The following is an 18,391-nucleotide window of genomic DNA, read 5'->3' as shown; positions in this document are numbered from 1 at the left end:
TTTTTAAAACTAAACAGCATCAAAAGTAACCTCACTCTAGGCATATGCCTCTGACGAAAGAAAATGGCTCTCTGTCTAAAACAGGAGGGTGAGCTGGGATATGTGCTCAAGATAAAATACAAATTCTGGCAGGAATGCATGGGGTGGGTCAAGGCGGGAATTAGTTATGCCTGCACTTAGTGTACGCTGAAACATGTTGGGTTGGGGGGGGGAGGGGGATCATTTTGCTCAATCAAGTCATTTCTTCAACAATCCCTGCTAAAAGAACAGATTCTAAGCTGGAGACTAGACTAAGTAGCGTTTTTTTTTTCTTTTCTCGTCTCATCATCGAGCGACTGAGTGTTGCATAACCGAGTCTGTCTTGATACGGCTGTGGTTCACCCAAGGACACAGAGGCGTACAACTGTCCTTCTAGCACCAGAGGTTGGCACAATGGATATGTCGTCATTGCACAGTACAGATAAGACACCATAGAGACATCATATATTCCAAACAGGTCTGTAGAGGAATGACTTAAAATCAAAAAGTGTCTTTGTTTTTCACTTCTTCGGCACACCACAGACAAGAGAAAAACATGAGTTTGACAGAAGCTGATCCTTGGTTTTATAAGCCATCTGCATGTGTTCTCTAGTTGCTATTCACAGTATATAGCATTTGTTTAATCATGAAAATATGAATCACTCAAAACTGCTGGTGAGTTGGTCTCTTAGAAACGGGGTCACTAAATTGTCTCTAGCTCCAGCCATCAGAGCCAAGGGAGGAGTCAGCGGCTCCTTTGTAAATAACTTAGAGAATGAAAATAATCTCATTAAATATCAATTGGAGGCGATATACATGAAGACACACGCCAAAGCATCCATACACACACATTCTCTCTCTCGTGCACACACACACACAGATACACACATTGTGAGGTGATAAACATACAGCTGTACCTCCAAATAAAGGTAGTGAAACAACCATGAATCCAAACACAAATGTGCACTGTCAGCCTGTGATGGCTGTGAATCCAGTTCAGTAAGATTGAATTACCTGTACAATGCCCCATGAAACATTGTATGCAAAAAACAAAGGGAGAATGAAACAGCAACCAAATAAAAAAAGACAACCAAACTGAATGACAAAAAAAAGGAGAAGAATTCCTAGGAGTGATTCCAAGTTCGCCTCCTAGGGGATCAGGGCAAAGTAGGCGGCAGGGTCTTTTTCTCAACTGTGTCGGATTGTTTTGTGGCATAAAAGGAGCCCTTAAACTACACAGTAGTCTCGTTCCTCCAGGGTCCGGTGCGTATGTTCCCCGTGCTGTCCAAGGGGTAGAGGACGCCCTCTTCCGTGCTGCTCTTGAGGATGCCGCCGTTCTGATTGGGCGACGGGTTCTGCAGCACGGACTGTCTGCGGGGCCGCATCTCCAGGTGCCCGCCCATGCCCAGTTCGTCGTCGCCAGATGCCATCTTGCCACAGCCGCACAGAAAGGCCCCTGCGTCGCCCACTAGCTCTGGCGGGCACAGGGTTGGGAAGAGCTCAGCCTTGGCGCAGCAGGAGTGGCGGGCGTGGCACAGGGCAGCGTGGCAGCTTTGGTGGGGCCCGTCGTGGAAGCCACCGTGGTGGTGGTGGAGGTGATGGAGGGGGGGCTGTGGGCCCTCGATGCACCCCAGGTCGTGCTCCTGCACGCCCACGTGGCACAGGTGGCCGGCATGGTGCCCGGAATCCAACATGCTGTGAGGGCTGTTGGCGCGAGAGCTGTGCCCGCTGCCGCAGCCACCGTCGGCGGGCAGGTGGTAGGCGAACTCCCGCTCGCTCCCGCCGCCCACTCGATGCCGGCTTGGACGCCGGCCCTTAGTCCTGAGGCTGCCGCCGGCACCGGCGCCTTTCAGGCAGCGGTGCAGGTGGATGGCGGGCCGGTAGCCCTCGGGGTCCGCGTGGAGCAGCACGTGCGCCGAAGGCTCGTCCTCCACCACCACACCGTCCACGTTCTGCAGCAGCTGCTGGGGGTGCAGTCCAGAGCAACAGGGCCCCACTGCCGGCGACAGGCAAGCCACGTGCGTAGGGTTGGCCGAGGACAGTCCGCCCAGCTTGCAGGGCCCGTGGGTGTGCCCGTGGCCCGCCAGCAGGGCCTTGCCTCGGCATGGCGAGTCCATGTGACCGCAGTGCATGTGCAGCAGCGGCCCGTGAGCCAGCGTGTCCCCGTTCACGTTCAGCTTGGGCCTGCCGGGGTGTGCGGGGCCGTGCGCGTGAGCGTGCCCGTGGCCCGAACAGCCGCCGTGCCCCCCGTGGCCAGCCCGTGCGCCCCTTCGCCTGCCCCGGCAGCAGGAGCACCAGCAGTGCCACACGTCGTCACGCTTGGCGCAGTGGTGGATGAGCACAAACAGGCCCAGTGTGACGGAGAAGGCCCCGTACAGGCAGCTGAAGATCATGTCCAGGAAGTGGCCCATGGACACGGCCAGCGCACCGAACGTCCACGTGGCCAGGAAGAGGAAGAGGGTGAAGGCCGCCGTGCTCAGCTGCGCGCTGAAAGAGTGCTCATTGGCCAGCAGCGCCGGGTTGATGCCGCAGCCCCCCGAGCAGTGGGCACGGACCTCGGCGGGGGCCCCCGGCTCGGGCCCCTGGTGGCAGTGGGACAGGTCGGCGGAGGGCAGGCGCTGATGCTCCTCGCTGGACGCCTTCAGCTCGTACTTCCTCTCCGGGTGCCGGCGCAGCTGGATGAAGGTGCACAGGAAGTAGATGCAGGTCACCAGGGCGATGAAGGCCACCGGCCCGTAGAAGGCCCCCAGGCTAGGCTCCCAGGCCATCCAGCAGCTGCAGGGGGGGGGGGGGGGTCACAGGGGCAAAGGTCAGAGGTCAGGGCTGTTGGTTGGACACGAAGAGCAGGTGTGTTTGTGAGTGAGGGTTTAAGAGGAAGTCCAGCGTGTGTGTTTTGAGTGGTGTTAGTGGGTTTTTGAGTGTATGTGAGTAAGGCAATGGCATCTAAGGTCAAGAGGACAGTAAACCATGTGTAGGAGAAGAGAGCACAAGCCAGATCACATGTGAGTTTGAATGTATGTATGAGTGTGTGTGCGGGTATGTGTGTGGTAGGGCAGACAGGTGAGTGTGAATGTATGTATGAGTGTGTGTGCGTGCGGGTATGTGTCTGTGTAGTAGGGCAGACAGGTGAGTGTACGTGTGAGGTATGCTAGAGTGGCTGATGGGTGTGCATGTCAAAGGTCAAACGTGTGAGAAGGATGAAGAGTATAGAGCTGTGAATGTTTCCATAATATTTCCATCACACAAGTAAATGCTACATTAAATGGCTCCCTAGCCCTTAGCTACGAGCTAAGAGATAGGGTTTTGAGAGAAAAACCTCTCATTTTCCTTTGGTACACTGTGGAATCTCATACATGCACAGTATATCTAGGTATATTTGTGATGAAATGAGAGGGCGTTTGGATGTTTTGAAAAATGTATAGGTGTCACGGCAACAAAAGAACCACGAGCAGCTCTCTAAAGACAGAGAAATCGGACGACAGTACTTACAACGGTGTTTGCTCCCCACTCCCGTAATTCTCAATATTAGTGGCTGCAGTAATTCCACATATAATGAAAGGGATCCCGCCGCTCACTAGATAAAACCTGTGAGAGAGAAAGAGATAAAGAGACAGACAGAGGGAGAGAGAGATAGAGAGACATACAGAGAGAGAGAGAAAGCCAGACAGACAGGAGAGAGAAAGAGAGAACATGCACTTTACCCGCCTGACATATTTGATTTGTAGAGTTGATCTGATTTGGTCTGATAATGTCCAGAAGAGAAATAACAGAGAATGAATTAAAGCCTGAACAGCAAAGTGACAGTGAAATGATGAAATAAAGAGAGTCACACACAGGAAAGGAGAGAGTGATATAGAGATAGATAGAGAGACAGACAGAGGGAGAGAGAAAGAGAGTGAGAAGGGGAATAATGACAGAACCCACTGATACAGATCAAAATGATGTGACATTCTGAATCTGAGAAATAAGAATAAAACCTGGCTTGTTGGTATTCACAACCAGAACAAGACAGAGCAAGGGCACCAAGCACAGACACAGACACAGACACAGACACAGACACACACACACACACACACACACACACACACACACACACACACACACACACACACACACACACACACAGACAGACACACACACAGTCACACACACACACAGACAAATACACACACAGACACACACACACAGACAGACACACACACACACACACACAGACACACACACACACACACAGATACACACACAGATACAGACACACATACACACACACAGAGAGACACGCACATACGCACAGACAAACACACACACACATTATTAGCTAGGTGGCGCCTCTTCCTGATGCATCAGGCAATCACGACTGCAGAGGTGTCCTGTCTTCCTACTCTCCATACCACCTTTCTGGGCTTCTCCCTCAGTCACAGAATCCCTGTTCCCCTCACTGTCTGTATTTCTCTCCTTCCATTCCAGGCCTAGTTTCCCTTCTGTCTTCACAGCGCTAGAGAGCATCTGTCGTGCCCTTCCCCCCTCTCACACGAGACCCACAGAAAACCACTTTCCTTCATCCTGTCCGTTTCTATCTTCTCCGCACCGGACACACACACACACACACACACACACACACACACACTTAAAGGCTGGCCAAGTTTGTGGGCAGAGTACTGTAGGAGGATGAAGAGGGATTTAGGGAGGTGGGTCTGATGGAGAGACAAGAGGAGTCTGCAACAGGAGTGTGTGTGTGTGTGTGTGTTAAAGGGTCTGGGATGGTTAGAGTGCTGTGGAGGGTTGCAGAAAAGGGAGCGAGGAACAGCCCTCGGTGTGTGTGTGTGTGTGTCATCTGTGTAAAAGTGTTTGGTTGTGGGTGTGTCATCTGTGTCATAGTCTGTGGGTGCGTGTCATCCGAGTGTGTGTGTGCGCACCCTTATGCGTGTGTTTATGTGTGCTTGTGTGAGTGTGTTTGCGTCCGTTGTGATGCTTTCACCATGGCGGTGGCGGCGGCGGCGGTCTGGATTCCTTTCATCAGTCTATGGCAAGAAGAAAGGACCTCCCCTCCCTGCGTGCTACTTTGCCTTTTCAAAAAACAGCCCACAAAATGGCAGCGCAGCCACCAAAGGCTTTTAAGAGAAGTTCATGCACAACAAATCTGATGATATAAATAGACAGTGAATGCACCCCGAGCGAGAGGCGCAATCTCTCTCTCTCTCTCTCTCTTTCTCATTTGTATTCTCTCTCCCTCTCAATCTCTCTCACCCTAATTCCTCTCTCTCTTTCACTCTCCCACTCTCCCTCTCTCTCTCTCTCCCCTCGTCTCCAATGTTTCTCCAACATCCTCCAGCACAGAAAGGTGGAGCATCACTCCTCCGCCCGTGTGCCGATGACATTTAGCCCACGTGACGGTGCGACCACCAACATCACCCCCCACCCCGGCACACATGCACCCCTGCTTCAGTTCGTCACTGCCCCGCTGCCAATCCAAGCAGCACCACACACACACACACACACACACACACACACACACAAACACACACACACACACACACACACACACACACACACACACACACACACACACACACACACACACACACACACACACACACACACACACACACAAACACACACAAATGAACCTCCCTCCTTCCCACCCCGTTACTCTCTAGTCTAACTTGCTCTCTGAAGAGTGATCACCACCTCCTAACATAACTTCAATCATTCAATTCGCTTTATTGTCCTCGCAGCATTAAACATTTACGAGACTCTCTGTCTTGCTGGTCCCCCAGGAGCAACATATGTAAAGTACAACCCAAAGTTAAGCAAGCGGAAAGAACGCTACAGGACATGGCCGGAGAAGACAGGACTAGTCACCCTGACAGCATGCAAAGGATAGAAGATCTGAAAATCTCCATTTCCACATATGCCTGATGCCACCCAAGCTATTCTCCCATCTCCATCTATTATTGGGAGTTTATCCAAGATATTCTTCCATCTTTATCTTTTCTTGGAAGTTTATCCAAGCTTCTCTCCCCTCTCCATCTATTCTTGGGAGTTTATCCAAACTATTCTCCCATCTCCATCTATTATTGGGAGTGTATCCAAGCTTCTCTCCCATTTACATCTATTATTGGGAGTTTATCCAAGCTTCTCTCCCATTTACATCTATTATTGGGAGTTTATCCAAGCTTCTCTCCCATTTACATTTATTATTGGGAGTTTATCCAAGCTTCTCTCCCATTTACATCTATTCTTGGGAGTTTATCCAACCTATTCTCCCATCTCCATGCGTTTCTGTGAGTGCATTTAAGAGCACAGGAGAGCTTGTGCAGTAATGCACAGGATGATTACAGGTTGGCTCAAAGGCCCTCAGCATAAGAGGGGAAAAGGACCTTTTGATTAGATGGTGGTGGGGGTTGTGTGTGTGTGTGTGTATGTACTTCTGTTGTAGTGTGCCATAGCATATCACTGCTAGATGACGTGGCCTACATATGTGTTCAAAAGGCCCAATGGACTATTTCATTAAGCTTACATGATATTTTGTGATGCCAATATGTCTAGTTATTTCATTTTGTGACTATTATTCATCAAGGTTCAGTGTGTAGGATCTAGGAGGATCTATTAGCAGAAATAGAATATATACAGCCGCGGAAAAAATTAAGAGACCACTTCAAAATTATCAGTTTCTCTGGTTTTACTATTTATTGGTATGTGTTAAAGTAAAATGTACATTTTTGTTTTATTCTATAACCTACTGGCAACATTCCTACCAAATTTCAAATAAAAATATTGTCATTTAGATCATTTATTTGCAGAAAAATGACAATTGGTCAAAATAGCAAAAAAGATGCAGTGTCTTCAGATCTCGAATAATGCAAAGAAAACAAGCTCATATTCATTTTTAAACTACACAATACTAATGCTTTAACTTAGGAAGAGTTCAGAAATCAATATTTGGTGGAATAACCTTGATTTAAAATCACAACTTTCATGTGTCTTGGCATGCTCTCCACCAGTCTTTCACATTGCCGTTGGGTGACTTTATGCTACTCCTGGCGCAAGAATTCAAGCAGCTCGGTTTCTTTTCATGGCTTGTGACCATCCATCTTCCTCTTGATCACATTTCAGAGTTTTTTTTATGGGATTCAGGTCTCGAAATTTGGCTGGCCATGACAGGGTCCTGATCTGGTGATACTCCATCCACACCTTTACTGGCCTGGCTGTGTGGCATGGAGCATTGCCCTGCTGGAAAAAACACTTCTCAGAGTTGGGGAACATTGTCAGAGCAAAAGGAAGCAAGTTTTTCTTCCGGGACAACGTTGTACTTTGCCTGGCTGAGGTTTGTAAAAGACCATAAGAATTGAACCAAAGCCGACTGGAGGGTCTCCTAGTTCGTCTTCTCTGATGAGTCCAATTTTCAGCTTTGCCCAACACATGGTCATCTGATGGTTAGACGGAGACCTGGAGAGGCCTACAAGCCACAGAGTCTTGCACCTACTGTGAAATTGGACTCATCAGAGAAGACGAACTAGGAGACCCTCCAGTCGGCTTTGGTTCAATCCTTATGGTCTTTTACAAACCTCAGCCAGGCAAAGTACAACGTTGTCCCGGAAGAAAAACCTGCTTCCTTTTGCTCTGACAATGTTCCCCAACTCTGAGAAGTGTTTTTTCCAGCAGGGCAATGCTCCATGCCACACAGCCAGGCCAGTAAAGGTGTGGATGGAGTATCACCAGATCAGGACCCTGTCATGGCCAGCCCAATTTCGAGACCTGAATCCCATAAAAAAAACTCTGAAATGTGATCAAGAGGAAGATGGATGGTCACAAGCCATGAAAAGAAGCCGAGCTGCTTGAATTCTTGCGCCAGGAGTAGCATAAAGTCACCCAACGGCAATGTGAAAGACTGGTGGAGAGCATGCCAAGACACATGAAAGTTGTGATTTTAAATCAAGGTTATTCCACCAAATATTGATTTCTGAACTCTTCCTAAGTTAAAGCATTAGTATTGTGTAGTTTAAAAATGAATATGAGCTTGTTTTCTTTGCATTATTCGAGATCTGAAGACACTGCATCTTTTTTGCTATTTTGACCAATTGTCATTTTTCTGCAAATAAATTATCTAAATGACAATATTTTTATTTGAAATTTGGTAGGAATGTTGCCAGTAGGTTATAGAATAAAACAAAAATGTACATTTTACTTTAACACATACCAATAAATAGTAAAACCAGAGAAACTGATAATTTTGAAGTGGTCTCTTAATTTTTTCCGCGGCTGTATGACAAGATTAAAGGTTGCATTGTGTTTGCTTACATTGTTTGTGGTTAAACTGTTGTCCATGCATGCTCTTCAAATTGAGGAGCTTTGTTGGATGGTTTAAATGTGCTAGTTGAGGTACACATGCTAAGTACCAATGCTTATTATTCCCCAGACACACACACACACACACACACACACACACACACACACACACACACACACACACACACACACATTCCTGAGAACTTTCACAACCATAATTATATGGTCATTTCATCTATACTAGAATGTTATTAAAATTAATCTGAAATAAAATACCTTTGTTTAAACCTTTCATCTCTATTCCAATATCACAATATCTTGTTAATATTCAGAACCAGAGCCATGAACAATCCTGAATTCCTGAACAGAAAACATGATTATTCAAAATGTGTTGACTATTCCTGGCCTTACTTCGCCGACATTCTACGCAAATTACCTTTCAATAGGCCTTTTACCACCAACAGGAGGCCAGAAGAAGCGGAAATAAGTTGCAATTTAACATCAAGGTTTACTTTCTGCACAATTTATGCAGTTAGTGAGAAACTACGCAGAATTGCCGATTTTGCGCTGAATGTGCAAATTGTGAAAAAAAAACCAGAGGGACTTGTATGCCTGGTTTATGTTAAATTGCTCAATTGACCTTTTTTTACATGTTTGTCATATTCCCATGCATATGTTTATAACAGACAGTATTAAGAGAAATACCTACAAACACGTAATTTTGTCTTGTCCTGCCGGACACATTGGAGTGATTATGACCACACTTTAGTTTCATGAAATACAGTCCAATCTCTCCCTAACAGTGTGTGTGTGTGTGTGTGTGTGTGTGTGTGTGTGTGCTCACGTGTGCAAATGTGAGTGTGTGAGAGGGGGTCTTAACGCCAGCAGGAGAAATTGATTTGTCTCTCCAGCTGCAGCACTAGCAGCTGAAGCATCGGGTCCTCAGCACTGCGGCCACTTCTGACGCTAGGAATTAGAGTCAATCACAGGGGCTCAACCCACACCAATCTCAGCTCTCTCTCTCTCTCTCTCACACACACACACACACACACACACACACACACACACACACACACACACACACACACACACACACACACACACACACACACACACACTCAGGACTGCATCAGCCCACTTTAAAGGCAAAGCAGGGAAAAGCTCCAGAGAGGAAATGAGAGCAAGGGATTCAAGGGGAGGGAGAGAGAGAGCAAGTAGAGCGAGCAGAAACACTGTAGCAGGTAGAGACAGAGGAACATTTTCTGATAAACTGTAATATTAATATAACAATGAGGTACAGCTAATTTTAGACATTTTAAGACCTGCAAAATCATTACAGAATGAGACAAATATTAACAGAGCATTAAGAGTTAATAATGACAGCAGCATGCTATGTAACAGCCTGCCAGAGAAATGGAGAAAAAAATACAGAGAGAGAAATGGGGGAGACAGAAAAAAGCATATTTGTTAAAATCGAGAGAGAGAGAGAGAGAGAGAGAGAGAGGGAGAGAGCGAGAGTGTGAGAGAGAGATAGGTTTGAATCAGAGAGTCTAAGATGAGATATAAACAAATCGAGAGAGAGTGATGAAGAGAGAGACAGAGGTGGAAAAAGAATGGGCTCAGTGTAAACCGCTCTGTTGTGTTGCGATTGCAGACTCGTTCTTCAACAGTGCGTTAAGTGGATTTCAAGTGGGATAAAACAAGTGAAGAATGAGATGAGATCTAGTAAAAACTCAGACACTGATACATCTGCTCTTGTAGTCCTGCTGACAGAGAAACAGCAGCGTAGACACTCATCCGGCATCGTGAGTAGCATTTCTATGGTCCACCCACAGAGAGAACAGATTAGACCAGGAGCAAATTAATCAATGCTTAAGTAAATTTACCTGCTGACACGCTGAAAGGTTACATTCTAATGTACTTGTGTTTCTTGCATATTTTTAAACTAGTTAACAGACATTAGCACAGACATCTTAAGTCTAATGATATAATCCTTACAATGATACACTATTAGACCCAACTTGGTCCAATTGGTTCAGACATTCTGTAATTAATTATAACAAAATGGATTCCCTGTTTTGGCTAATGGATTGTCATATATAGCCATAAATACATTTAAGCAATGAAACTGATGAATTTCCATGAACAATTATACTCTCTCTCCCTCCCCCCCTCCCTCTCCTGCTCTCTCTAATCTGCATGGATTAATGAGGAAGTACAAAGAGAGCATTGATACATTCATTTCAGGAATGAATGCAGGTGGTTGCAGCCACACCTGCACTTACTACTCTGTGATATGCCTTTAGATTCACCACCCCTCTCTCTCTGTCTCAGTCAGCCATTTCATACACTTTCCACACAGAAGAGAAGGAATAAGAGGAGCAGGGAGGAGAGGAGAGGAGAGGAGAGGGGAGGGGAGGAGAGGAGAGGATAGAGGGGAGGAGAGGAGAAGAGAAGAGAGGATAGGGGAGGAGAGGAGAGGAGAGGAGAGGGGAGGGGAGGAGAGGAGAGGAGAGGGGATGAGAGGAGAAGAGAAGAGAGGGGAGGAGAGGAGAAGAGAAGAGAGGAGAAGAGAAGAGAGGAGAGGAGAGGAGAGGAGAGGAAAGGAGAAGAGAGGAGAAGAGAAGAGAAGAGAAGAGAAGAGAAGAGAAGAGAAGAGAAGAGAAGAGAAGAGAAGAGAAGAGAAGAGTGGGGAGGGGAGGGAAGGAGATGCTCAGGAACCCTGCGTAAGCACCTTTCAACGGAATATAAACTACAATGGTGTGCCGTGGTGGGAAAGAGTGGATTAACACACAACTATGCTATTCTCCGCCAGAGGTACCAATGCTGTTGACATTAGCCATCACCTTCAGTCATATAAAGAAAGACTGGTTGCTGGGGCATTCTAGAACACACGGAAATGGATATGCCCACACACAAACACGTTCTCTCTCTCTCACACACACACACACACACACACACACACACACACACACACACACTTCTGTTCCTGTATTATTTAGGGCTCAGACAGCGAGAAAGGCAGCAAGTCCAACTCCTATTTTGATTCTCCTGAGAGTGCACAGCACAGGCCGAGTGAAGAAATAAACAAGTAAATAACTAAACAAATAAACACGGGGAGAAGGCATTAGGGCTGGTTGTAGACTTAAGGCCATCAGAGGGAGGAAGCCATCCCAGGAGAGATGAGTGGAGAATAAATCCCTCCTCTATAGAGGGAACTCTGGATCTCTGCAGCCTCACAGGTGAGAGGGGCAATTCAGTCTGGTTGCTTGTGGGGGGGGGGGGGGGGGGGAGGAACTTATAGGAGGTGTTTTTCTCATCAACAAAAAAACATCCACATACCAAAAATATTTTAGATTGAGGAATAGCTAAAAACCTTGTCTGGCCTTTCACAGCAGAGAACACCTTCGGAAATTAAAGCATAATGATAATTAACAATTATTATTCCCATGAAGATAAAAGCAAGATCAAGCCAACAGTCACCATCCAGTTCCTGATTGCATAGACACTTGCCTCCTGTGATGAATGTCCTTTCATCTAGTTGTTCAGTAATATTAAAATATCTCTACCTGCAAACTAACTCAAGCAAACAGACACTCTTCTGCGCCTGAAACACAAAGAGAGACTTCTCTGTCTGAGCTGTTAAGCACTACTGGCACATGTGTGTGTGTGTGTGTGTGTATGTGTGTGTGTGCAGATGCCCAGTAGTAAGGTGGGTAACAGATGCGTGGTAACGGCCCCTTTGACTGAAGGGGAATACCGCAGCGCGTCCAACAGTAACACAATACGACGGCATGGTGTAAACACAAACTGGTACGCAGCTGATGAAAGGCTTTCACCGGATAATAGTCTCATTTGCTTAAAAAAGGGTGCCCATGGACTCCATTACCCACGCCTTCACACACACTTCTATATTTAGTAATGAGGCTTTCACCCAGTTAGACAGCACAGTATGTAGATTTGTTTAGTTTTTTCTAATGTCTGTAATTACAGAAGTTTGACCGCTATAATAACCAGTATTAGCACCATTCCGTCCTTGCATTCGTCATTTTCACATTCAGCTGAACCTTTCACCCAGTGAGACAAATGTGCAAAATGTGTAGGTTTCTGCAGTGTGTCAATTCACAGGAGGTTTCCTAAACATAATCACAGCTAGCACCATGTTGTTTTAGCGCCACTGTTGCAGACTTGCCTCCTTTCGTGCTTGTCTTCGTTGATCGGTAGACCGGTGTGAGTAGCACAAACACAACCGCCAAGGCGCTGCCATCCCTGAGGAATTACCAACCACCTTGTCTGTGCACATGCAGGGACTGTCCTAGCATTTCACAGCCGCATTAGCACGTCATTGATACATGGCTAACGTCAAGGTTAACAATCAGCACCCCAACTCAACTGGAGCTCGGGCTTAGCAGTCTGCCCCTACTGCATGCGTGTGTGAGTAGGCGTTAGCCACTAAAACTCCCCTTCAACCGACATAATCCTCTCAAGTCTCACTCTCTCTCGGTCTCTCTGTCTGTCACTCTATCTCTGTCTCCCTCTCTCTGCTCCAGACCACAATCATAGCAGCACTCAATCACTTGCTGAGGCCTTGATTGCGAAGTGAATAAAAAAAAGTGACACTGTTAGTCGCACGTGAAAAAAATGCTCTTGGTTTCTGAAGACGCCGACTGAAATCAGATCCAATGAGAGTCAAATCCCCGCACAGTCTATAATCATTCATTTTACCTTTGGGTGGATTGAGAGAGAGAGACAGAGAGAGAGCGAGAAAGAGACAAAGACAGAGAGAGTCAGAGAGAGAGGGGGGATTTTTTCTAGAAAGATCTGTAGGGATGGAGAAGGCTGTACCTCAGCATAGGTGATTTTGGCGGGTGCGCCGGGGTGTCTCCGTCTTGCGGCTGCGTGGGCTTTTTGGTCACCTGTTTGTAGATGTTCCTGGCCGTGACCCCGAGCCACAGCATGGTGGAGAGGGACGAGTAGTGAAGGACCACACCGACCTGGAGGGAGAGGGAGAGGAGCAGCATGAGCATGTGCGCACACACACAAAAACACACACACACACACACACACACACACTCACACTCACACTCACACTCACACTCACACACGCACACGCACACGCACACACACACGCACACGCACACACACACACACACACACACTCCCACTCACACACCCACACACACACACACACACACACAGATGCACGCATATGCACACACACACACACACACACACACACACACACACATGAACATACATCAGCACCCTTGCTGTAATTCCGTGTGCACTGACTCATTAATCATGTTGCACACACATGAACACTGTTATTTGGTTGTCCTCCAGCACCAGAAAACACACATGCAACCACACACACACACACACACGCATGCATGCAACTACACAAACACACACACACACACACACACACATGCACACACACTCACTATGCACACACACATACACACACACGCTTGCACACACACACACGTACACACGCATACACATACAGACACACACACTTTTTATTAAGCAAATTCCCCTGCCTCGCTAAACTAAAAACAAAAGCAAAAGGCCTCCATTTCCACACGGAGGCACAAACTATTCATCCGTTTCCTGAACCTGGCGGCAAGGCAGGAAGCTGCTTTTTCTCTCCCAGGCCTTGAAGCCCACAACTCGCGCCAGCCCAGGAAAAAAAAAAAAAAACAGGCAAGATGGTGATATCGTTCTGACTTTAAAAAAAAAAATCTATAAATAAAAAATAAATAAAAAACAGGGGAAGTTCAGGGAAGGGCACTGATATAAAATAAAATAGTAAATTTACAGACAAAGTGAGCGAGCGAAGCGCACGCCGCATTACACAGTCCAGAGCTGGGAAACCACTTGTTATACCAATGCCCAGTATAAAGGGCTGTGGAGGGGTGGAGGGAGGGATGCAGAGTAGGAACACAAATGTGCATGTCGGTCACGGCTATGGTGCATTAGGCTGGGGTTTGTTTTCCACGAACACAACCCCATCTCATCCTGTCCTGATTTAATATTTATGACTCGTGGTGGAGAATCGGGGAGAGAAAACATCTTTCTTTGGACTTGATAGGCAGCCGAGAGAGGAAGATAGAGACAGAGAGAGGGGGGGGAGAGGGAGAGGGAGAGAGATAAAGAGGGAGAGAAAGAAAGTGGGAGGTAGAGAGACTGAAACAAGAAGGACAAATCTAATGACTATGAGACACTCTCTGCACCATGTGTGTGTTTAGACAGTGCTCACAAACTCACTCCACTCCAAATCAAACCGTCCCGCTCCAATCTGTCAGGCATATCATCAGCCACCCCAGGGGGACCCCCCGTAGGCTGACATAGTCAAGGCAAGCAGCTGCTAATTGGCTGCGTCCTTGAGGCCGATGCGGAAGAAAGAGTGTTTGAGTACAGTGCAGCAAGTGTGTGTGTGTGTGTGTGTGTGTGTGTGTTTGTCTTCGGGATGAAAGATGATTGTACATCCTTCGTGGATCCTTGAGAGAGTGGGTGGAGGGGGAGCACCTAAGGAGCTGTTTCAGGATGGGTGTTTAAGGTGGAGGTGAGCTGTCTAGGATGGGTGTTTAAGGTGGAGGCGAGCTGTTTCAGGATGGGCGATTAAGGTGGAGTGGCTGTTTCAGGATGGGTGTTTAAGGTGGAGGCGAGCTGTTTCAGGATGGGTGTTTAAGGTGGAGGCGAGCTGTTTCAGGATGGGTGTTTAAGGTGGAGGCGAGCTGTTTCAGGATGGGTGTTTAAGGTGGAGGCGAGCTGTTTCAGGGTGGGTGTTTAAGGTGGAGGCGAGCTGTTTCAGGATGGGTGTTTAAGGTGGAGGCGAGCTGTTTCAGGATGGGTGTTCAAGGTGGAGGTGGGCGGGTGCGTGACAGGTTTGCTTCGTGACAGAATTCAAGTATCCTTGTTTGAGCTTGTATTGAAAGTAAGGACTTGGATTAATGAGAAAAGGAGTGAGAGAGATGAGGGACAGCATTCCATTCAAGCACACAGAAAGAGACTGAGGAGGGGGGGTGTTTGAGGTGCATTCTGCCAGCAGTTTTACCAAAGAGATACACACATATACTCTTTGTCTTTACATCTCTGCCTCTCATTCACACACACTAACACACACTCACGCACACACACACACACACACACACACACACACACACACAAGACTGTGCCCACCCTCATACAGACATTCACATTCCCTGGAGGAGTGAATCCCTTATGGGCTGACAAGGCACACAGGAGAACGGGGTGGGAGAGAAGAGAGAACGAATGGAGAGAAAGACACAGCTTTGATTACATTACCTAGGGAGAGAGAGAGAGAGAGGGAAAGAGAGGGCGAGAGAGAGGGAGGGAGGGAAAGAGACAAAGAGAGAGATAAAGCAAGAGAGAGACAGTGTGTGTGTGTGAGAGGGGGGGGGGGGGGGGGGGTAGGTGGATGGGGATGAACAGCAACCAGCCACTACTCTAATCTATACAGGATTGTCCTTGCAGGTGCCAAGAGCCGTGTGGGATTGTCAGCAGGCCAAGACTCATCTATGTTGTGAATCTAAGCTGATAAAATCATTACAAACCGACACGGCCCAGGTGTTCAGTGGTGGCAGGAACGGTACACAAAAGCCTCCGAAAGTCTAAAAGCACTAGGTGATCTGTACATCAGTAAATGGATGAAAGTGATTTAAAAAGGGCTTTAGAAGAGAACTTTGAAGGACATGGTCTTTTCAGTTGTACCTTGAGCAAAACCCAGTATTCTGAGGAAAGACATAACTGCTGGCAAAGGTGCTTATTGGTATGGGCTTCCATGTGATCGTTCTGAGTGACCAATCATGCGTTGGCTCACAGTGATGGCCAAAATGGCTGACTGTCAGTCATGTGTGTCTGAGTTTGACAGACTTGTGTGAGCATGAAGAGTCTCCTGGCAGATAGTGATGGGAAGGTGATAATTTTCCCTGTAGAGTGGCGCTATGGGAGATGCATATGTGTAAGTGTGTGTGTGTGTGTGTGTGTGTGTGTGTGTGTGTGTGTGTGTGTGTGTGTGTGTGTGTGTGTGTGTGTGTGTGTGTGTGTGTGTGTGTGTGTGTGAGAGCCCTACATCATGAGCCAGATGTCATGCAGAGCTGTCTGTGCTCAATGACAGTGACATGAAACAGACACAGCTGAGTTACGTTTGTGTCTCCCCTCTTACACAGCCTTTAACACACACACACACACACACACACACACACACACACACACACACACACACACACACACACACACATTCACACACACACACACTCACACCTAACACAACACAGCGGGGATGGCGAGAAGTAAGATAAGCTCACAATAACTGATTGAAGAATAGACAGAGCAGCGGACAAAAAATGAAGAAAAAATTGAGGAGGAAGAGGGGAGAAATAGGGATTAGAGAATAACAGAAAGAGAGAGAAAAGAATAGAACAAGTGAGCAAGAAGTGAGATGGTTGAGGGTTGCAGAGTGTGTGATTGTGTGTGTGTGTGTGTGTGTGTGTGTGTGTGTGTGATTGTGTGTGTGCGTGTGCGTGTGTGTGTGTATGGGGACTCATTAAATCTACATATTTTAACAAACAAGGCAGAGGAAGAGTCCAGGAGATGCCATGATAAATACTCAAATCTGAAAGGGCTGGGAGGTGGAGACACACAATGAAACTCAAACAGATCAAAAGAAACAAAAAATAACTGGCTTTCATTCTGCTTTGTTGCCCCGTCACCGTGGGAGACAGGGCACAACAGATGCGGGGTGTCTGACGCAATCCGTGTCGTCTGTGCCCACCAATCATACCAGCTGGCCCTATGAGGATGGAGACACTGCAAGCTCACTGCAGCTCCTTCACTCTTAACTAGGCAGTAACACACACACGCACACATGCACACACACACAAGCACGTACATACAGAGAGACACACACACACCCACACACACACACACACACTCACGCACAAGCAAACAAACTCCCACGTACGCAAGCACACACACACACACACACACACACAAACCAATACTGCACAAACACAGGCCCGGTTCTCAGAGAGTTCCTCTGCATCTCAGGCTTTTGATTTAATCTTTAATGGGAGGGCTACGCATGCTCTAGCACTCAGATGAATCGGGACGAGACCCCGGCCCTCTAAGTGGGAACTACGCTACCTATGCCGTGAACCACCATTCATTCTGCAAGGAAAAAAACACTGGCAAAATAGGAATAGCAAGTCAAGCATAATCTCACTGTAAAAGAGTTCTTGCCCCAAACAGTTCACTCCTAAAAGGCAATGGAACCATGATCCTGGAGGCAGTCCAAGCGCTCATCGGCTCCTTCCTCAGCACTCAGCTGTGGCCTTGATGCTAAAGTCTGACCCTAATGCTGGTCGCTGCTCTTAAAAGACACTCCCCAAGGGAGCAGGTGCTCTCGAATAAGTGACATGCCACAAAAGCCAAGATGTGAGGGAATAGATAGGCCGTATATTTCAATAGCTCGTGTACAGTAGGAGCGGTCTCAGGGCTCTGATGGAGGGGGCTGTGGCTGGAGGCACTGGACATGTCCCAGATGAGGAAGGGCCATTATGAGTCTCATCCGCCCTCAGGGAAGTGCCCTGGAAAGTGCCAACACGTGCGGTCACAATCAAACACGCCTCGAGCCGTACAGCGCTCTGGTGTGAGAGCCTTCTCGGAGCCCTTGTAGAAAACATCCAAGAAGGAGCACGTGAAAGACAAAGGAAAGATGAACAGAAGAAGAGCAGAGACAGGCTTGAAAAGAAATGCAAGGAAAGGGGGGAAAGGCAGGAGGAGACTATAAACAGAAAGAGGGCAGGGGAAGAGGTGAAAGATGCTGAAAGAGAAAGACAGGGAGAAACGGGTTGGAAGGGACAGAAAAAGAGGGAGCACCTTATCTAATCCAGCCTGTCTGAGCGTCTCATCCAGCTACTATCCAGACAGAACTCTGTTACCATGGCACCCTTCGGTACCCCCACCACCAGCACCCACCCTCAGCACGGGCAGCCTGAGTTAAACTGAGACGACAGCAAGGCCAACGTGTCCTGATGGGTGCTAATACACACCCAGT

General features: G+C 47.5%; 1 protein-coding gene across 1 annotated transcript in view; it reads right to left on the bottom strand.

The window, feature by feature from the left end:
* Window positions 1–1,250: 1,250 nt before the first annotated feature.
* Window positions 1,251–18,391, bottom strand: part of adgra1b (adhesion G protein-coupled receptor A1b) — a gene marked incomplete at both ends in the record, with an annotated part of 126,362 nt that continues 109,221 nt past the window's right edge. The window contains 3 exons of the mRNA XM_080849495.1: window positions 1,251–2,793; window positions 3,508–3,603; window positions 13,153–13,301. Of these exons, the coding sequence (XP_080705621.1) occupies window positions 1,251–2,793; window positions 3,508–3,603; window positions 13,153–13,301 (1,788 nt within the window). The remainder of the gene's footprint in view (window positions 2,794–3,507; window positions 3,604–13,152; window positions 13,302–18,391) is intronic.

This window comes from Sprattus sprattus (assembly GCF_963457725.1).
Source record: "Sprattus sprattus genome assembly, chromosome: 12".
Classification (NCBI taxonomy): Eukaryota; Metazoa; Chordata; class Actinopteri; order Clupeiformes; family Clupeidae; genus Sprattus; species Sprattus sprattus.
The sequence above is the reverse complement of the archived record's forward strand: the minus strand, read 5'-3'. Positions and strand labels throughout refer to the sequence as shown.